Source organism: Microcaecilia unicolor, chromosome 7 (genome assembly GCF_901765095.1).
Source record: "Microcaecilia unicolor chromosome 7, aMicUni1.1, whole genome shotgun sequence".
NCBI lineage: Eukaryota > Metazoa > Chordata > Amphibia > Gymnophiona > Siphonopidae > Microcaecilia > Microcaecilia unicolor.
This window is the reverse complement of record NC_044037.1, coordinates 146555963-146579033: the sequence shown is the minus strand read 5'-3', so window position 1 is coordinate 146579033 and position 23071 is coordinate 146555963. Positions and strand designations below refer to the sequence as shown.

The following is a 23071-nucleotide window of genomic DNA, read 5'->3' as shown; positions in this document are numbered from 1 at the left end:
CTAAAATATCTCTAATCTCCTAAACAACACGGCGGAGTCAACTTTCCCAGCTTTATGGATTATCACAAGGCTTTCATTCTAAGACAGAGTTCACTATGGATTACTACAACAGACGTATCTAAGGAACCTCTATGGATACAATGGGAAGCAAAGAAATACAAACTAATACATTATATCTATTACCTTGGTCTTTCACACAAGCCTTGGAAAATAATCCAATTATTAAAGCATCTCAAATATCATTTAAATCTTTGGACTCTAGCGTCTAAACTTCCATACATGCGACCACCATGACCCAAATATGGAATAACCCAAAATTCAAAATCAACGGAAATTGCTTTTCATGGCCCAAATGGATTGAAGCAAAGATTTGGTATTTATACCAGTTATTAGATAAGCACAAATGGATACCTTTCTCAAACCTACAAACAATATACCAACTACAAAATCAATGTTATTTCCAATGGCTACAATTAAAACATTGTATTGCCACTAGTACTGACATTACCAAACTAGAAGAGACCATACCAAGCTTTCAAGAGAAATGTGTTCAAGTGTCAGCTGGGAAGAAGATTGCATCTAATTGGTATAAAATTCTTCAAGAGCATTACACTCATCCTCCATCAGCATTACAAAGTATTTGGAATAAAGAACTTAACTCCTCTCTGACAACAGAACAATGGGAAAATATTTGGTTATCAATATATAAATCCTCAAAATCATCCACATATACTCAATCTACATTTTATATATTACATAGAACATTATGGACACCATATAAATTATCTAAAATCACCAAAGACTACACTAACTGTTGCTGGTCTTGCAACAACAACATCGGAACATTGGATCACCTACTATATTACTGCCCTCTACTTGACGAGTATTGGTCGCAAATATGGAAAACCATTTCAAATATTCTAGACATCAAACAAGCTCTATCATACAAAATCATTATCATGGGAGAATACGGTGTCAACAATACTCTACAACCACATGCGGCTAAATTACTTCGCATACTACTACAAATTGCCTTAAAACTGGTAAGCTCTTCTGAGCTGGGACTGTCCTTATTTGTTAATTTGTACAGTGCTGCGTAACCCTAGTAGCGCTTTAGAAATGTTAAGTAGTAGTAGTATATGTCAAAACTGGAAAGAATTTACAAAATTATCCTACGACATGTGGTAGAACACAATTTTTTGACCGCTAAATATGAAAAAGTAGCAGCGGAAAATGTGGTTCCCTTTTAACATATAAGAAAATTTGGTCTTCAGTATATAATTACTCGTCCTGCCAATGATTGTGATAATGGAAGGGTATTATACTCCAGAAATTATCCACTGCATACATACTCCATAGACTAACTATAAAATGCAATATTACAAATGTATCAAAAGTCACCATAGGCATCAGACTTTGGACTATATCTTACTGTGCACTCTATAAGCTGGTTTACAACGTCTTAACATGTAATTCAATACTTTTGTTATCACCTTGTTAAAAAAATCAATAAAAATAATTGAACTAAAAAAAAAAAGAAAAGTCTATAAGCCATTATTAAGATGGACTTGGGAAAATCCACTACTTATTTCTAAAATGAGCTGCATAAAATCTGTTCTTTCCAGGTACTTGGACCTGGATTGGCCACTGTTAAAGACAGGATAGTGGGCATGATCCGTTGGCAATGCTTATGCGGTTATGTGCATTGCCTTATTTGTTATTTTAAGCTATATATATATATATATATATATATATATATTTCATTAAAGTTGTTATTTAAAGTTACTATTCTTTCTAGTTATACCATCATGGGTGGTAAGTAGAGATTGAAGGGGACAGTACATGCTAAAAAAAAATGATGCGGTCCTGAAAGTAAAAACTATTTTGGTACAGTTACTTAGGTAAACAACATTCAGAGTGAGGCCCCTCTACTCCTGGCTAAATAACCCAGGGATAGGATACAATGGGCCAGATATTCAAAGGTTTTATGCTCCTAACTTTAAGAGTTATGCTCATAAATTGGCCTCTTTGAAAATTTATTAGGGCTGAGTGCATATATTTTTACTCAAAACTTCACTAAACTCTTAAATTTAGGAACATAAAAGTGTGTGTTAACAGGGGCAGATTTAGGGTGGGGACACAAAGGTAGGAGCGTAGCACCGATTTCAGTATTAGGCTTACAAATTAGCCTTATAAATCTAGGCAAATGAATGGCAAGCCTAAATTTATGAACATAACTTTTAAGCTCTTAAACTAAGATGAATTTTCAGCTCTGAAGTTATGCTCCTAAATTTGGCTGAAAATAGGGCATAAATGTAGGAGGCCAACTTAAGAGCATAAATTTAGAAGACCGGCATTTTCTGAATATCGGGCTCAATGAATATATCTGTTCTTGACTTGGCTTTCCACAGTAACTGCAAATAATCCCAGCAATGTCAATAGATGTCATCTTACCTCATTCTCTGCATGCTGCACCTGTGCAGCAGCTGTCGCCACCTTGTCTTCCAGCCCTGAGAGCTCGGAGTCAGTGGTTCCACTTTGCTGTGCATGTTCCTCTACCTCTTGCAGAACTTTCTTTAGCTTACTTGCTTTTGCAGCTGCTATGTAAACCTGCAAGTAGGTCATATAATGGCATTTAATCACTTCTTGATTTCATAAGCTGCCTTTCATGTTTTAAAGTAATCTCTCTCCCTTACCACCAGTGGCATAGCTAGGACTGAATGGGCCCCAGATGGAAAAATTAAGATGGGCTCCCCATAACACCATCTATCACAAGGTAGTAGAGGGGGGTGGGTAGGAGCGAAGAGGAAGAATCACTTCATTGTTCCACTAAACAAACTTTGCAAAAAACAAACCTATTCCAGACCTATATAGAAAACCTGTCATATTGATAGAAATATAAACTGAAAAGCAAGATATCAGAAATGCTGGAGGATGTAATGGCGCAATATGACAAATTGAAGAGTAGCAAATCGCCTGGACCAGATGGTATTCATCCCCGAGTACTGATACAATTGAAAAATGAACTTGTGGAACTGTTAGTAATATGTAATTTATCTTTAAAATCAAGCATGGTTCTGGAAGATTGGAGGGTGGCCAATGTAATGTCAATTTTTTAAAAAGGTTCCATAGGAGATTGGGAAATTAATAGACTGGTGAGCCTGACTTCGGTGCTGGGCAAAATGATAGAGACTATTATAAAGAACAAAATTACAGAGCATATTCAAAAGCATGGATTAATGAGACAAAGCCAACATGGATTTAGTGAAGGGAAATCTAGCCTCACCAATCTATTACATTTCTTTGAAAGGGTGAACAAACACCTTTATCCACATGTCGGTTGATATTGTGTATCTGGATTTTCAAAAGGCGTTTGACAAAGTACCTCATGAAAGACTCCAGAGGAAATTGGAGAGTCATGGGATAGGAGGTAGTGTCCTATTGTGGATTAAAAACTGGTTAAAAGATAGAAAACAGAGAGTAGAGTTAAATGGTCAGTATTGTCAATGGAGAAGGGTAGATAGTGGGGTTCCCCAAGGGTCTGTGCTGGGACCGCTGCTTTTTAACATATTTTTACACAATATGGAGATGGGAGTAACTAGTGAGATAATTAAATCTGCTGATGCCACAAAGTTATTCAAAGTTGTTAAATCGCAAGATGACTGTGAAAAATTACAAGAGAACTCTATGAGACTGGGAGACTGGGTATCTAAATGGCAGATGACATTTAATGTGAGCAAGTGCAAAGTGATGCATGTGGGAAAGAGGAAACCAAATTATAGTTATGTAAGCCAAGGTTCCACATTAGGAGTCACTGACCAGGAAAAGGATCTTGGCCTCATTGTTGATATGTTGAAACCCTCTGCTCAGTGTGCAGTGGCAGCTAAGAAAGCAAACAGAATGTTAGGTATTATTAGGAAAGGAATGGAAAACAAAAATGAGGACATTATAATGCCTTTGTATCACTCCATGGTGTGACCGAACCTCGAATATTGTGTTCAATTCTGGTCACCGCATCTCAAAAAACATAGTGGAATTAGAAAAGGTACAGAGAAGGGCAACGAAAATGATAAAGGGGATGTGTCAGCTTCCCTATGAGGAAAGGCTATAGTGGCTAGGGCTCTTCAGCTTGGAGAAAAGATGGCTGAGGGGAGAAATGATAGAGGTCTATAAAATAATGATTAGAGTGAAATGGGTAGACGTGAATCACTTGTTTAATCTTTCCAAAAATAAGAGGACTAGGGTGCATGCAATGAAGCTACAAAGTAGTAAATTTAAAATGAATTGGAGAAAACATTTCTTCACTCAATGTGTAATTAAACTCTGGAATTTGTTGCCAGAGAATGTAGTAAAAGCGGTTAGCTTAGCGGGGTTCAAAAAAAGGTTTGGCTGGCTTCCTAAAGGAAAAGTCCGTAGACCATTATTAAAATGAACTTGGGGAAAATCCACTGCTTATTTCTAGAATAAGCAGCATAAAATGTAATATACTGTTTTGAGATCTTGTCAGGTACTTGTTGCCTGGATTGGCCATTGTTGGAAACAGGATGCTGGGCTTGATGGACCTTCAGTCCATCCCAGTATGGCAATACTTATGTACTTATAATTAATAACGTCAGTGTCTCTTTTCTGCTTTTCTCTTTTTTTTCCTAACTTTCATTTCAGGGTCTTATGTTATTTTTACATTTCTTCTCTTTCTGTGGCCAATACCTATCCTTCCTCTGCATCCCTATCCGTCTGCTCCAGTGTCTCTCCTCTGTGTCCCTGACCCTAACATCTCTCCATGTTCAGCATCTGCCCTCTCAGTGTCCCTATCTTCCTTCCATATTCAGCATCTCTCCTGTTTCTCTTTACTTACACTAGCATCCCCTCTGTGTGTGCCTATTCTTCCTTTTGTATCCAGCATCTGTGTTCCTGTCCCTATGCTCCTTCCATGCCCAACAATCTCTCTGGGTCTCTTTCCCTCCCCATGTCTTTTCTCTTCTCTTTTCCCTTCTCCTGTATCCTTCTCACTTCACCCCACCCCCTGTGGTCCAGCATCTCTCTCTCTCTCCCTCCCTCTGTTGGCCCAGCATCATTTTCTCTCTCTTCCTTTCTCTGCTCCTTCCGCCCCTCCCCCCATCCAGCATCTCTCCCCTTCTCTTTCCCCTCACCTTTGTTTCAGGTCTCTCTCTCTCTCTCTCTCTCCTTTCATTTCTCTGCTTCACCCCCAGCACCTCTCCCCCTCTTGTCTCCCCAGTCCCAGCATCTTTTCCACTCTCTCCCCCTCCCCTTTGCTCCAGATATTCCTCTCTTCCCTCTGCTTCCTACCCAGGTCCAGCATCTCTCACCCCCTACTTACTCCCCCATATGTCTGGCATCTCTCTATGCCCCTCCCCACCTTTGTGCAGGTTCAGCATCCCCCCCAAGCTGGTCCAATGCATAGCAGGTTGCCAACAGAGGCAGTAATGAAAACAAGCTGCATCTGGCTAGCCCTGCCAGAGCCTTTCCTCTGCAGCATCCCACCGACATGAAGTTGCATCAGAGAGGTGGGATCCTGCAGAGAAAGGGACTTGGTGTGGCCAGCTGAAGCCTCTGCCTCTGCTGGTGACCTGCTGCACATTAGGCGGACCAAGGGTTTTGAGGCTAGAGTGATGATGGATCTGCAGGGGGCAGAGGAAGTAAGGGATCCTGGAAAAGGGAGGGAGGGCATTTTCCAAGACTTGCTCAATGGTAGCTATGCCCCTGCTTACCTCGAGATTCTATGCTTTTATGCATGTCTTAATAATACATACCTGATAAATGAGAGATCTGCATGTAACATTAAGGAGGCTATCTGGTACAGAATAAATGAATAATGACACTAGCTATTGGGTCTCAGAAGGTTTGCAGATAGTCACAGAATAAAGTATCAATGAGAAAATTAGTAGAAAGTAGGTCAGTTAGACTGGAAACTGCTGATATTTTCTATTCTTGAAGGTGACTATCAACTCTTACAGATCATTTAAAAATGAGGATGCATTAATCAATTTATTTTAATCATTTTTTATTTATTTATTTATTTATTTATTTATTGCATTTGTATCCCACATTATCCCACCTATTTGCAGGCTCAATGTGGCTTACATAGTATGTAAACATTGTCATTACAGGATAGCAGATACATTTAGTATTGTGTAGAAATTAAGTGAGGGAAGAAAGAAGAAGGAAGGGAGTGGTTAGGGTAATTATAGGAGGTGGGCTTTAAGCATTTATACTCTAAGGTTTCGCTAAACTTCTAAATTTAGGAGCATAAAAAGTGAGCATTCCTCCTGACTTTTGGTGTGTGTTGGGGGGGGGGGGGAAGCTGAGCAGATGTGAGTATGAGGTGCTCCCAACTGAGCCTAACATGCCTCAGGAACCATACTAATTGAATAATCCATCAAGAGTCATTAAACAAGCTGACATAGGGGCTACAGTGGTCATAATGATGAAACAAGACTACATTAATGAAATCCATAGACAAGTTCATGCTGAAATTTTTTATATGAACTTACCCAGTGACCCAGCACCAACACTACAAATGAAAGTTATGCAATTGCTAGACATTAGTCATGCAGCAGGATTCCTCACAGACAAATAATATGACTTTTTGAATACTCCCCATCTAAGAACTCCGGTAATATATACTGTATTGTACCCAAGATCCATAAGTCGCTTGTTTCACCACCAGGAAGATTGATAGTTTCTGTGATTGGTTCTGTCTTGGAACCACTATCCATATTTGTTGATACACTCCTAAGACCATTGATCCCCCCCATTCCATCTTACATGTGTGACTCCTCACACATCATTAACATCCTTGAAAAATAATCAGTTTCAGGTAACATTGTGACAATGGACATAGAATCCCTCTACACAAACATTCCCCAGACAGAAGCACTTGAAATTATCAGAGATTCACTACAGAACAGTAGTTCTCAGACAAGAATACTAACAGTGTTCACAGTTGAACTAACTACTCTCACTCTGAAAGAAAACTACTTTTATTTTGAAGGAAAATACCAAGAACAAAAGGTACAGCCATGGGTGCCACCATGACACCTTCTGTGTCTAATTTGTATGTTGCTAACTTTGAAAACAAATTCCTGGAAGAACACATATACAAAGATAAAATATTACTTTGGCAGACATTATATTTATAATGTATTCATGATCTGGATTTTTTGATTGGCTAAATTCACAAGAACTCGACATTTCAATTTTCAATTGACAAACAAGAAGTAACCTTTCTAGACATTAAAATTAGATACACAAATAATGTCTTCTCAACCACCCTGTACTGCAAACCCAACTTGTAAATAGGATGCTTCATTATGAAAGCTGTCATAGCAGGGCACTAAATAAAAACCTTCCAAATAGTCAGTTATTAAGGGTTAAGTGCATGTGTTCCACCAGAGAAGATTTGATAGAAGAGACTGGTATTATGGAAAGAAAGTTCAGAGAGAAAGGATAGCCTGAAAAATATATTAAGGATGGCAAGGGGAGTGTGATGACACAAGGTAGGAGTTTTCTCCTTCACTCTAACTCCAAGAGACAGGATGACACAGTGATATGCACTGTATGATCATTTATCTTATGATATGATTAAAATACTGAAAAAGAATTGGCATGTCATACAAGTTATACCAAATTTTTCTAATAAAAGCATATAGGAATTTAAAGAATATCTTAGCACCGTCTGCCCTCCCTGCCACCCAGAAACATCACACTATGGACACAGTTACTGGACATTATCACTGTAATAATTGTTCTGTGTGCCATGTCAATTTGAAGACAAAAGCTTTTGTGCACTCAATTACTGGAGATCATTATGTACTATGACAATTTTCAAATAGTAAAACCTTTCAAGTAATATATGCTGTCATTTGCTCCGGTAATCTACTTTATATTGGTAAAATTAAAAGAGCATTCAAAAAGAGGATTACTGAACACAAAAGTGCTTTGAAAAGAAAGGTTACTGACAAACCATTGGTGGAACATGCAATCTCTAAGCAGCATATATTTCAAAATTGTAGATTCTTTGTTTTAAAAACTGTTCAAAATCCATGGAGAGGTGGTAACATGGACAAGGTGCTGTTATAAACAAAGGTTTATCTTTAAAGACAATACTGTATCTCCAAATGCCTGAACAATTAATCAGATCTAAGTATATTCTTATGAGAACCAAGTATGGCATTTCTTCCAGTTTTTCAAACTTACACAGAGTATGAAGGTATCATGACAACTGGCACCTATTAATCATGCTTTTAGGAGACACTGTAATCACTGTATTTCATACTACTTTTCTCAAAATACTCTCCCATATAGTAAACCAAAAGTACTCCACATTTGTTTCAGTGTGCCCTGATGCCGATGATGTCATCATTGCATCATTGGAATTTATAAAATGGTCACTGGAATGCATAGAAAAGTTTGACTTTTTTAGCGATTTATAGGTGTAGGGAGCAGCAATTTTTAGCAATTCTTGAAGGGTATCACTTCCTCTTTCAGAATCTGTCATTATTTTTGACTTTCAATTAGAAAGTACTTTTGGCTTACTATATGGGAGAATATTTTGAAAAATAGTGTTATATGTGACTCTTTCATCCTCTTTGCGATTGAACATCATTGTATTTTATTACAGTATTTCTTTTATAATTTATTAAACTTTATGATTTGTATTTATGTATCCATTATTTATATGACTCCGAACAAGTGTTTTCTAGGTTTAAAAATTTTCTAAAAACTTTTTTAATTCTATTTTTGAGCATATGCTCTGAAATACATATGTGCTAGATTCTCTTCTGCACTTTCCTGCCCTATTTCCTTTTTCGCTATATACTATTACAAGTATGTGTGTTTGTCCTTTCCTATAAATAAATTGGCGTCCCTTTTCCTAAAATTTTATTTTAAATGTACACCACAGATAATACGGTATATCAAGCTTTGATAAACAAATATGACTTGTACTATGTTTTAAGTGTCTTTTACATGTTTTATCATCTCCATGCACTTTTTACAGTTTGTCCTGATGTCCATGATTCCTTTTTAGATGTGTTTATTCCTATTTATGTTTTTGGAATGTTTTACTTTTCATTTTTCATGTGCCCTAGGCATTTGTTTCAGTGTGTCCCGATGCCAATGTCATCATCACATCATTGGAATGTATAAAATGGTTGCTAGAATGCATAGAAAGTTTTGACGTTTTTTAGTGATTTTTTAGGTGTTTGAAGAAACCATTTATAGTGATTCTTGAAGGACATCACTTCTTTCAGAATCTATCATTATTTTTTTACTTTCAATGACATCACAGAAATGATCATTTTTTTTAAAACTTTAAAAAAAAACGGTTTTTGAATGCATCTTCTCTTTTTAGTCATGATTTCACTCTATACATGTTTTATAATTGTTAGCAACCCTTGTAGCACACTTTCAATAAGAAATAAGTATAATTGTATTTATTTTTAACAAATGACCTCTGGGCCCAGCAGAGCAACTATAAACTTGCTGTTTTTAAGTTTGTGTGACATTCTGATTGAAATTATGTGGAGAACTGCTGTGGCTGGTATTCTATACATATGCATTCTTTTTTATTATTTGCCACTTCTATAGCATAGCATTTTCATTTTGCACATTTTTTATATATCATTTAGATCTGCAACTATTACTATTAGATCTAGAGGGAAGTGTGTTTTAATCATTCCCTCTGTGTGTCATATCTGGTTCTCTAATCCTTTTTGAAATGCAGTCCCCCCTGATATTCAGCTGGTGGTGGTCAATGTTTTTATAAATACTTACTGTCACTAGCTGAATTAGCCTTCAATATTCAGTTCTGGGCCATGTCCAGGCACCAGCATTGAATATTGGGGGCTAAGTGAGGGCGGGCATGGTATACTACTTACAATGTCAACACAACATGTAATAGAACATTTTAATTGATAGTTAAGGGTAACGCAAAGATGTAACATATAGATAGGTAAGAGAGTAAGAAGAGTTAGAAAGTAAGGTGACTGATTTAAAGAAAGTTGCACACGAGGTCAGAGAAATGGTTAAATATTATCTCAGCTAGGGTAGGAGTGGATAAACATGTCCTGCTGCAGTATGTGCAGACCGAGTCACTCCTTGTGTGTGTGAGTGAGACTAATAAGTTAGTTACTTCTAACATCTTCCATTAAAGGCCTGGATGAAGAGCCAAGCTTTCACCTGCTTCCAGAAGTAGAGATAGTCTTGTGTTAAGTGCAGCCTTTCAGGCAGTGCATTCCAGAGTGCGGGGGCTACTCCAGAGAAGGCTTGCTTGTGGGTATCACATCATGTAATGTCTTTTGGAGAGGTTGTGGTAGTGATAGTCCTTGGGAGGACCTTAGTGTCCTTGGCAATGTGTGGAGGATAATCCTATTCTTCAGGTACTCAGGGCCATTCCCTTTCAGGGCCTTGAAGATCAGACCTAGAGTTTTAAATTTAGCCCTGTATTGTACTGGTAGCCAATGAAGTTTTTGCAAAAATGGTGTGATGTGGTCACGTCGCTTGCAACCTTCTATGAGTCTTGCTGCTGCATTCTCAATCAACTGAAGCTGGTGCAGGCCCTTTGTAGTCAGACCATTGTATAGTGCATTACAGTAATCCAATCTTGATGTTATCATGGTATGCACAACTGCGATAAGATTTACCTTCTCGATGTAAGGAGAGAGGTAGCGTAGCTGTCACAAATAATAGATGCAGCTCTTGAAGGTTGCTTGGATTTGGGGAATCAGAGTAAGTGTTGAATCTAACTGTATTCCAAAGTTCCTGACTTGTGATTTGAGGGGGAGTTCATACTTCCCAAAAAGGATTTTGATGTCAGGTATGTATCAACTTGTGTTAGGGACCCAGAGAAGCTCGGTTTTACTTGGGTTCAGGCAAAGTTTGTTGTGTTTAGCCCATTCTTGAATTGATGTTAGGTAATCAGTTTATTCAAGGCTGTAAGTAAGTCAGGTTTAATGGGTATGAGTAGCTGCACATCATCTGCATAAATGTAGAACTGAGTGTCCATTGACCAAATCAGCTCATCTAGTAGCTTGAGATAGGTATTGAACAGAATAGGTGACAGCATCGATCCTTGTGGTACCCTACAGGTCAGTGTCCACGGTGGTGATGAGTTGCTGCCAAACATTATGGATTCTTGCCTGCCTGATAGGTAGAATCTGAACCAGGCAAGTACTGTTCCATTGGTACCTGTTGCTGTCAGTTGTGCTAGCATTATATCATGATCCAATGTATCAAAAGCTGCTGATAAATCTAGCAGTACTAACATTGAGGCAAATCCGTTGTCTCGGTTTCTGTAAAGATCATCTAGTAGGGATACGAGGACAGTTTCTTTTCTGAATCTGGATTGAAATGGATCTAGACAGTTTCTCTCTTCTAGCCAGCCATTAAGTTGAACACAGACTGTTTGTTCTGAGTTTCCCTAGAAACGGGATCCTGGATACTGCCCTGTAACTTTCAAGTTTGTACATATAAGTACATAAGTATTGCCATACTGGGAAAGACTAAAGGTCCATCGAGCCCAGCATCCTGTTTCCAACAGTGGCCAATCCAGGTCACAAATACCCGGCAAGATCCCAAAAATGTACAAAACATTTAATACTGCTTATCTCAGAAATAGTGGATTTTCCCCATTTAATAATGGTCTATGGACTTTTCTTTTAGGAAGCCGTCCAAACCTTTTTTAAACTCCACTAAGCTAACCGCCTTTACCACATTCTCTGGCAATGAATTCCAGAGTTTAAATACACGTTGAGTGAAGAAAACTTTTCTCCAATTCGTTTTAAATTTACTACATTGTAGCTTCATCGCATGCCCCCTAGTCCTAGTATTTTTGGAAAGCGTGAACAGACGCTTCACATCTACCCGTTCAACTCCACTCATTATTTATAGACCTCTATCATATCTCCCCTCAGCCACCTTTTCTCCAAGCTGAAGAGCCCTAGCCGCTTTAGCCTTTCGTCTTAGGGAAGTCGTCCCATCCACTTTATCATTTTCATCACCCTTCTTTGCACCTTTTCTAATTCCACTATATCATTTTTGAGATGCGGCGACCAGAATTGAACACAATATTTGAGGTGCGGTCACACCATGTAGCGATACAAATGCATTATAACATCCCCATTTTTGTTTTCCATTCCTTTCATAATAATACCTAACATTCTATTTGCTTTCTTAGCCGTAGCAGTACACTGAGCAGAAGGTTTCAATGTATCATCAACGACGACACCTAGATCCCTTTCTTGGTCCGTGACTCCTAATGTGGAACCTTGCATGACATAGCTATAATTCGGGTTCCTCTTTCCCACATGCATCACTTTGCACTTGCTCACATTAAATGTCATCTGCCATTTAGATGCCCAGTCTTGTAAGGTCCGCTTGTAATTTTTCACAATCATCCCGCGATTTAACGACTTTGAATAACTTTGTGTCATCAGCAAATTTAATTACCTCACTAGTTACTCCCATCTCTAGGTCATTGTTGAATGTGTTAAAAGCAGCGGTTCCAGCATAGACACTTGGGGAACCCCACTAACTACCCTTCTCCATTGAGAATACTGACCATTTAACCCTACTCTCTGTTTTCTATCTTTTAACCAGTTTTTAATCCACAATAGAACACTACCTCCTATCCCATGACTCTCCAATTTCCTCTGGAGTCTTTCATGAGGTACTTTGTCAAACGCCTTTTGAAAATCTAGATACACAATATCAACCGGCTCTCCTTTATCCACATGTTTGTTCACCCCTTCAAAGAAATGTAGTAGATTGGTGAGGCAAGATTTCCCTTCACAAAACCAACAAACAGAAAAGCAGAGAGAGTTAAGAAATTTATTGGAACAATACCCGACGTGGCCATGTTTCGCCCTCAGGCTGCGTCAGGGGTAAAACTAGTAGGAGTGAATCTAAAAACCTATTCACTCCTTAATTGTTCCTAAAAACAGTTCCTAAAAGTGTGTTCTCTCTTCTACTCCAGAAATGCATTTCCGGAGTAGAAGAGAGAACACACTTTTAGGAACTGTTTTTAGGAACAATTAAGGAGTGAATAGGTTTTTAGATTCACTTCTACTAGTTTTACCCCTGACGCAGCCTGAGGGCGAAACGTGGCCAAGTCGGGTATTGTTCTAATAAATTTCTTAACTCTCTCTGCTTTTCTGTTTGTTGGTATTATTCAGCAAGCAGTTTTTGTGCCGTTTTGTTTTTTTTGGTTTTTGTTGAAGATTTCCCTTCACTAAATCCATGTTGACTTTGTCTCATTAATCCATGCTTTTGAATACGCTCTGTAATTTTGTTCTTTATAATAGTCTCTACCATTTTGCTTGACACTGACGTTAGACTCACCGGTCTATAATTTCCCGGATCTCCTCTGGAACCTTTTTTTAAAATCGGTGTTACATTGGCCACCCTCCAATCTTTCGGTTCCAAGCTTGATTTTAAGGATAAATTAAATATTTCTAACAATAGCTCAGCAAGTTCATTTTTCAGTTCTATCAGTACTCTAGGATGAATACCATCCGGTCCAGGAGATTTGCTACTCTTCAGTTTGTAGAACTGCCCCATTACATCCTCCCTTTGTCTTCCCTGATTGCCCCTTTTACTCCTTGGTCATCTAGAGTCCAACCGATTCTTTGGCCGGCTTCCTGCTTTTAATATACCTACAAAAAATTTTACTACGTGTTTTTGCCTCCAACACAATCTTTTTTTCGAAGTCCCTCTTAGCTTTCCTTATCAGCGCTTTCAATTTGACTTGATATTCCTTATGCCATTTCTTATTATTTTCAGTAGGTTCCTTCTTCCATTTTCTGAAGGATTTTCTTTTAGCTCTAATAGCTTCCTTCACCTTACTATTTAACCACGCTGGCTGTCGTTTGGTCTTCCGTCCTCCTTTTTTAATACGCAGAATATATTTGGCCTGGGCTTCCAGGATGGTGTTTTAGAACAGCATCCACGCCTGATGTAAATTTTTGACCCTCGCAGTCGCTCCTCTAAGTTTTCTTTCCACCGTTCTTCTCATTTTATCATAGTCTCCTTTTTAAAGTTAAACGTTAACGTATTTGATTTCCAATGTGCACTTACTTCAAAGCTAATATCAAATCTGATCATATTATGATCACTGTTATCAAGCGGCCCCAGCACCATTACCTCCCGCACCAGATCATGCGCTCCACTAAGGACTAGGTCTAGAATTTTTCCTTCTCTCGTTGGTTCCTGTACCTGCTGCTCCATAAAGCTGTCCTTGATTTCATCAAGAAATTTTACCTCCCTAGCGTGTCCCGATGTTACATTTACCCTGTCAATATCAGGGTAATTGAAATCACCCATTATTATTGTGTTGCCCAGTTTGTTTACGTCCCTAATTTCCTTTAACATTTCTAAATCCGTCTGTTCATCCTGGCCAGGCGGATGGTAGTACACTCCTATCATTATCCTTTTCCCCTTTACACATGGAATTTCAATCCACAGTTATTCCAAGAAGTGTTTTGTTTCCTGCAGAATTTTCAATCTATTTGTTTCAAGGCTCTCGTTAATATGCAATGCTACCCCTCCACCAATTCGATCCACCCTATCACTACGATACAGTTTGTACCCCAGTATGATAGTGTCCCACTGGTTAGCCTCCTTCCACCAGGTCTCAGAGATGCCTATTATATCTAATTTTTCATTTAGTGCAATATATTCTAACTCTCCCATCTTATTTCTTAGGCTCCTGGCATTCACATATACATATTTCAAACTGTGTTTGTTGCTCCTGGTCAAGGTTGTTTTTCTTTAGCAGAGGGCGAACCACTGCCCTTTTTAATATTGGTAGTTGCCCATTAGAAAGAGAGCTGTTCACAATTTTTGTGGTGCCTTCTATGAGGCCTATACTTGCCTGCTGCACTATCTTTGATGGGCAAGGATCGAGGGAGCAGGTAGTTGGTCGAAGGACTCTTAGGATTTTGTCAAGGCTCTCCTCTGTCATTGGGTTAAAAGTGTCCCATCTGTCTCTGTCAGGAGGGGGCGACTTCGTGCACCCCTGGTTGACTGGTTGGGGACTGGGTGGGATTGGCTGTAAATCCTGGTGGAGACTTGTAATTTTGTTGGCAAAGTGTGCAGCAAAATCACTGCAGTTCAGTTTAGACTGGGCAGGATGGTTCTGTTGTGGGGGTTGCAGTAGGCTGTTTACTATACTGAACAACTGATTGGTTGAATTGGCAGCCTGTGCAATGCATTGAGAGAAATACTGTTTTTTGGTTGCTGTTAAGGCTTGACGGTACTTTTCTGTGTGCTTCCTACAGTTTAGCCTGTCTTCATCCAGGCAAGATTTACGCCATCTCCTTTCCAGTTTTCGTCCTTCCCATTTAAGGATCCGAAGTTCTAGAGAAAACCAAGGTAAGCATTTGTGACCTAATAGACCTACCACCTAGGAATGCCAAAAGATCATCCCGCAAATTCCTTGATCTTCACTTCCCCAGTTGCAAAGGAATGAAATACAAACTAATGCATGCGTCAAACTTCACCTACTTGAGCACACAGTTATGGAACGCACTGCCGCGCAACTTGAAATCGATATACGAAATAGCGAATTTCCATGTACTACTGAAGACCCATCTCTTTGAAAGAGCATACCAAAAAGATCAACCCAAGTGAATATGCACAACTCGCTTATTTAATTTTAGAACTGTCTCCTAAAATCTGCTTGTATACTACTACTTTGCTTTTCTCATCATGCTGACCAAGAACATGCAATACTAAATGTTTATTACTAACATTCTTCCACTACTCATGATGTATTGTAAGCCACTTTGAGCCTGCAAAGAGGTGGGATAAGGTGGGATACAAATGCAAAACATAAATAAATAAATGGGGCATAATACCTTTTTTAGTGGTACTGTTTTCTCTAAGGTCTTGGCTAGGTATGTATTCCAGATGTCAACTTGTTCTGACACTGTTGTTGTCTTTTCATCCACATGTGGATAGTCCAAGGCCTCTAGGAAAATCTCAGCGGTCAGCTTTTTTGTCTCTAATCTCCTTCCAAACTCTGGGAGGTGCCATTTGTTTCAGGTGGTCACTTAGGGAGAATTTAATTAGAAAATACTCTGACCATGATAGGGATGTTATTTTTGGGATATCCACCCCTTTGTAGAATACCAGGTCTACCATCCTGCTTATTATCGAAGGAGAAGGGCCGGTCTTCTCCTAAGGCCGGTCAAATCGGTGTAATCAAAAGCCGATTTTGGCCGGCTTCAACTGCTTTCCGTCGCAGGGCTGGCCAAAGTTCAAGGGGGCATGTCGACAGTGTACTGAAGATGGGACAGGGGCGTGGTTAAGAGATGGCCAGCCTCGGCCGATAATGGAAAAAAGAAGGTTGGCTCTGATGAGTATTTGGCCGACTTGGTCCTTTTTTGTTCACGACCAAGCCTTGAAAAGGTGCCCGAACTTACCAGATGACCACTAGAGGGAATCGGGGATCACCTCCCCTTACTCCCCCAGTGGCCACCAACCCCCTCCCACCCCCCAAAAAAATGGAAAACATTTTTTTGCCAGCCTCTATGCCAGTCTCAAATATCATGCCCAGCTCCATCACAGCAGTATGCAGGTCCCTGAAGCAAGTTTTTAGTGGGTACTGCAGTGCACTTCAGACAGGCAGACCCAGTCCTATCCCCCCCCCCCCACCTCTTACACTTGTGGTGGTAAATGGAAGCCCTCCAAAACCCACATTAAACCCACTGTACCCACATCTAGGTGCCCCACTTCACCCGTAAGGGCTATGGTAGTGGTGTACAGTTGTGGGTAGTGGGTTTTGGGGGGCTCAGCAAACAAAGTAAGGGGAGCTATGCACCTGGGAGCAATTTATGAAGTCCACTGCAGTGCCCCCTAGGGTGCCCGGTTGGTGTCCTGGCATGTGAGGGGGACATGTGCACTACAAATGCTGGCTCCTCTCACGACCAAATGGCTTGGATTTGGCCGGTTTTGAGATGGCTGCCATTAGTTTCCATTATCGGCGAAAACCAATGGCAGCCATCTCTAATGTTGGTGATCTTTAAGGGTGAGCCAAATGTTGAGATTTGGCTGCCTCTGACCGTATTATTGAAACGAAAGATGGCCGGCCATCTTGTTTCGATAGTACAGTTGGGTACGCCACTTAACGGGGTCGTCATTAGAGATGGCCGCCCCCGTTCGATTATGCCCCTCCATGTGACCCTTTTCGTGGGTTGGAGAATTGAACGCCTTTGTAAATCCTAGTGCTGTCATCGAGTTCAGAAAGGTAGCTGTGGTGGTATCTGGGGTTTCGATGTGTAGATTAAAATCTCCCATGATTACCAGCCTAGGGTAATTCAGGGTCACTTGAGTAATCAGGTCTAGGAGTTTTTGCACAGATAATGTGTTGTTACAAGGTACTCGGTATATCATGAGCAGCCAGATTGGTTTCTCCTCTTCAAGTTGGATTAAAAGAGATTCCGATTCATGTAGCTGGGGGATGGATATTCTGCACAGTTTGATTGTATCCCGAATCAAGACTGCTATGTCCAATAACCAATTCCTAATCCACAGAAGGACATTGCCTCCTATCCCGTGACTTTTAAAATTTTCTAAGGAGTCTCTCATTTGGAACTTTGTCAAAAGCTTTCTGAAAATCTAGATACACTACATCAATCAGCTCACCATTGTTTTTTTCATGCCTTCAAAAAAATGAAGCAAATAGGTGAGTCTGTCCCATTAAACCATGTTTGTCTACATGGTCTGTAATTTTATTTTTTATATTTGTTTCCACTATTTTGCCCAGCACTAAAGTCAGGCTTACTAGTCTGTAATTTCCTGGATCACCCCTGGAACTCTTTTTAAAAATCAGCGTTATATTGGCCACCCTCCCAACTTCAGGTACTACAGATGATTTTAACGACAGGCTACAGATCACTAACAGCAGATCATCAATTTCATGTTTTATTTCTTTCAGTACCCTGGGGTGTATACCATTTAGTCCAGGTGATTTATCAATCTTTAACTTATCAATTTAGCTCAATACATCTTCCAGGTTCACCAAGATTTCTGGATTATTGTACTACCATATTATCTTAGATATATTGTCTTGCCATTATTTAAGCATTGGTTTGTTTTTTTCTTTAGTCAACCATGAGGGGCATAATCGAAAGGGGTGCACAAGTTTTCCTGAGGACGTCCTTGCAGGATGTCCCGGCGAAGGGGAAGGGAAACCAGTTTTATCGAAACAAGATGGGTGTCCATCTTTCATTTCGATAATATGGTTGGGGACGCCCAAATCTTGTCATTTAGGTCGTCCCTAGAGATGGTCATCCTTAGACTTGGTTGTTTCTGATTTTTGGTGATAATGGAAACTAATGACGCCCATCTCAGAAGCGAACAAATGCAAGCCCTTTGGTCTAGGGAGGAGCCAGCATTCATAGTGCACCAGTCCCCCTCACATGCCAGGACACCAACTGGGCACCCTAGGGGCCACTGCAGTGGACTTCAGAAAAAGCTCCCAGGTACATAGCTCCTTTACCTTGTGTGCTGAACCCCCCAAAACCCACTCCCCAAACTGTACACCACTATCATAGCCCTTATGAGTGAAGGGGGTCACCTAGATGTGGGTACAGTGGGTTTGTGGTGGGTTTTGGAGGGCTCACATTTTCCACCACAAGTGTAACAGGTAGGGGGGGATGGGCCTCGGTCCGCATGTCTGAAGTGCACTGTACCCACTAAAACTGCTCCAGGGACCTGCATACTGCTGTGATGGAGCTGGGTATGATATTTGAGACTGGCATAGATGCTGGCAAAAAATATTTTGAAATTTGTTTTGAGGGTGGGAGGGGGTTAGTGACCACTGGGGGAGTTAGGGGAGGTAATCCCTGGTTCCCTCCGGTGGTCATCTAGTCAGTTTGAACACCTTTTTGTGGCTTGGTCGTAAGCAAAAAAGAACCAAGTAAAGTCGCCCAAGTGCTCGTCAGGGATGCCCTTTTTTTACCATTATGGGTTGAGGACGCCCAAGAGTTAGGCATGCCCAAACCCTCCTTCGCTACGCTTCCAACGCGCCCCCGAGAACTTTGGTCATCTCCGTGACAGAAAGCAGTGAGGGATGCCCAAATTGGCTTTCGATTATGCTGATTTGAGTGACCCTGGAAGAAGAACGTCCATCTCCCGATTTGTGTCGAAAGATGGGCGTCCTTCTCTTTCGAAAATAAGCCTGCATGTATCTCTATATCCCGGATATATTTACTGTTATCAGTGCTGGTTTGTTTGCTGTTTTGTTTCTTCTGGATCTGTTCACAATGTTTTATCTGAAAATCTCAATAAAATTTATTGGAACTGAAAAAAAAGCAGTAGCTCCAGCAGAGACCCTGATCCTAAGTTATCGAATGCATTGCCAGTAGAATTGTGATTTGAGACGTATTATCCAATGTTTAAGAAGAAGTTTAAAATATGGTTTTATAGTAAGCATATATGAGTGAATAAAGTGATGTGGTAGCTGTGTTAGTCCACTTTTAAAGGTAATAAATAGAAATAAACAAAAACATAGAAAAGAAAATACCTTTTTATTGGGCTAACTTAATACAGTTTTGATTAGCTTTCGAAGGGAACCCTTCTTCATCAGATCAGAAATAAAAAAAATGTTGATAAATATCAGTACCATACTGTCACAAAACGCCTAGCCACCTACCTGGGGTTAACCCCCAACCATTTAGAGGTCTATCTCCAGCACAGCTCAGAACTAGTGTTCTACACTAGTACCCTCCTCCCACTGACTTGGTCACAAATGCCTCTGGGCGAGTCTTCCGCTCTCCAGTTATCCCTAGTGATTTCTAGGTTACTGGAGCTACAATCCCAGTGGCCCCACAGTTTCCAGAAAGCACTCACAGACCCAACACAAACCACCAGGATTCTCTATCAGTCCAGACAGAGAGGTAATAAACTAAATATTGTTTATTGTCTTTTAAAAAATCGAACAGTGGAACAAAATAGTGCAAATAGCAAACAATAACAGGTAACTCAAATAAGGATCAATTATAACATTAACTAAACATTTGTATACGGTCTAAACAGTACCTGGGGAGATCAGGACATATATCTGTTCACAGTGCCTTAGCAAAGACATCTGCCTCTTCTCCTGGACTAAGACCGAAACAACAGCCAGCAACAACTGCTGGGTAATTTCAAAATCCAGGCCAGTCAGAGCCCAGTCAACAAGATTTAAAAGTATACTGCTGCTTGCTTCCTGCTTATGTTAAAGGAAAAGAACATTCAGTTCCCTGTAACAGCTTTACAGCAGAGAAACACCACCTGTTGGCCAAATAGGAGAAATACACTTCAGGAGAAATACACTTCAGGACATAATTAAGGGCCCCTTTTATAAAGGCGCGCTGAAAATGGCCTGCAATAGTGTAGACGCGTGTTTTGGGCATGCACAGAATCATTTTTCAGCGCACCTGTAAAAAATGCCTTTTTAAAATTTCTGCCACACGTTTACTTTGGGTCTGAGACCTTACCACCAGCCACTGACCTAACAGTAAAGTCTCACACGGTAACAGGGCGGTAATGACCTACATGCATCAAATGCCACTTGGCGCGCGTCCAATACTCGCGTCCGAAAATAAAAATTATTTTTCGGACGCGTGCATTGGACACGTGCCAAAAATGAAATTACCGCAAGAGCCATGTGGTAGCTGGGCGGTAACTCCATTTGGCATGCATTGGGCGCGCATAGATGCTTACGCAGTTTAGTAAAAGGACCTCTAAAACAGGAAAATAACTAATACATTTTACAGGCTTAAAACACACTGCTTCTTCACACATACCATCCTACAATCAAATTCAAAATTGACTAATCCCCAGAACAAGTCCATTTTTTGGACACCACAGTTTCCATCAACAATAGCTACATACAAACATCTATATACCTACAGACAGATGCAGCTACCTCCACAACTCCAGCTTCCACCCTTCACAATCAGAAAAACCTATTATATACTGCTAAGCCACAAGATACCATCGTATCTGCTCTGACCCAAGAGGCAGATATAAACATCTCAAAATCCTGACTGAAACCTTCAAACAAAAAGATACAACCCCAAAATAATCTCCTAGAATGTTGACTCCTTCCTTAAAATACTCAGGGAAAACCTATTGCAGAACAAGGAAAAGAAAGCCACAGAGAGAATCTCCCTTGTAGTGAAATATAACCCAGAGCTAGAAAAATTCAGAAGAATTATACAAGAATTACAGCCACTATTCCAGGAGGATGATCTACTGAAAGAGATATTCCCATTCCCACCAGTGCTGGCCTCCCGACAGCCACCCAACTTAAAACCCAAACTAGTAAAAACAAGCTCTCAATAGAAAATCAGAAAGACGAGAGTGGCACATATCCTTGCAATATGTCCAGCTACAAACTGTGCCAACACATTTCACGGGATCCCACAGTCAATCACAAAGGAAAAATATTCAACATAAAGGAATCCTTCGCATGCTCATCTTCAAATGTGGTATATATCATTCAATGTAAAAAGTGTGAAGAAGGGTGCTATATTGGAGATACAAGCCAGATGCTAAAGACGAGATATTAATCTACCTAGTCATCATATGACAAAATGCCAATACCAACCAGAATGTCACCTCTGTTGGACAGCACTTTACAAAGCCAGAACACCACATTAATGATTTTATGGTAAGAATACTAAAAGGAAACTTTAAGATAATCCAGGAACGTAAGACCTTTGAAGTCAAAATGATTAAATATTTTGACACCCACCAGACAGGATTAAACAAAGACCTGGGTTTTCTAGCCCATTATAAACCATAAAAGTCTACTGCTTTGTCACCCTCTTAAGTACAATCCATCTCTCCCTGTCATCCACCCATCTCCCAGTATTTTTCACCTAATCCACCCCACACTCTTCCTGTGAGACTGTCATTGGAATGCTTTTGTGTTTCACTTATATATACTGATATTTATCAACATTTGCTTCTTTTTCATCTGAAGGGTTACCTTCGAAAGCTAATAAAAAAAATGTATTAAGCTAGTCTAATAAAAAGGTATCATCTTATTTTTTTCCTCTGTTTTTGTTTTATTTCTATTTATTACCTTTAAGTTGAGTGAAGAAAAGCTGTTGTAGAGGTGGAGGGGCATAATCGAACGGAAACGCCTATCTCCATGGGCGTTTATCTCCGAGAACAGGTCCGTGAAGGGGCGGGCCAAACCGTATTTTAAAAAAAATGGACGTTTTTGAGCTGGGCGTTTGTTTTTTTTAGCGATAATGGAAACTAAAAACGCCCAGCTCAAAAACGTCCTAATCCGAGCCATTTGGTCATGGGAGGGGCCAGGATTCGTAGTACACTGGCCCCCCTGATATGCCAGGACACCAACTGGGCACCCTAGGTCAGTGCGGTGGACTTCAGAAAAAGCTCCTACACGCATAGCTCCCTTACCACGGGTGCTGAGCTCCCAACCCCCCTCCCCCAAAACCCACTACCCAAAAATGTACAACACTACCATAGCTCTTAGGGGTGAAGGGGGCACCTAAATGTCGGTACAGTGGGTTTTGGAGGCCTCCCATTTACCAGCACAAGTGTTACAGGTGGGGGGGGGGGGGGAGAAGACTAATCTCTCCGAAAACGTCCTTTATTGGAATAACTGCATTTACTCACAGTTAACTGCAGATCAGAGGTTGTGCCCCACTGGCAAAGAGTCTCCCTGGTACTGAGATGAGCAGTAGGTCAGAGCTGGCAGAATGCTGTACAATGCCCTCTTTCAGCCACATTCAAGGGAAGAACTAAGTTCTGTAATGTGGCTAACACAGGAAAGGGAACTAAAACTGGCTTACAAAAATGGCCACTACCGCAATGACTACAACAGGAAACACAACAGGGCACACTCTGACCCAGTAGGCAGGGAGAAAAGCACCATGGGAGAAGAGCCTACCAACTACCAACATTGTGAGACTGTAACACAAGCTAATGAAATCACGGAGCCCAATACCCTACATCCACCACAATGCAATGCTGATGTGACCCTGTACTGCACCCGAGAGCCACATCTGACCCAGGGAAAGGCTGTGAC

The 23071-nt window shown here is 40.3% G+C and overlaps 1 protein-coding gene across 1 annotated transcript in view; it reads right to left on the bottom strand.

Moving 5' to 3' along the window:
- Positions 1 to 23071, bottom strand: part of MLPH (melanophilin) — a 643600-nt gene that overhangs the window by 97510 nt on the left and 523019 nt on the right. The window contains exon 9 of the mRNA XM_030209662.1: positions 2455 to 2610. Coding sequence (XP_030065522.1) covers positions 2455 to 2610 — 156 coding nt within the window. The remainder of the gene's footprint in view (positions 1 to 2454; positions 2611 to 23071) is intronic.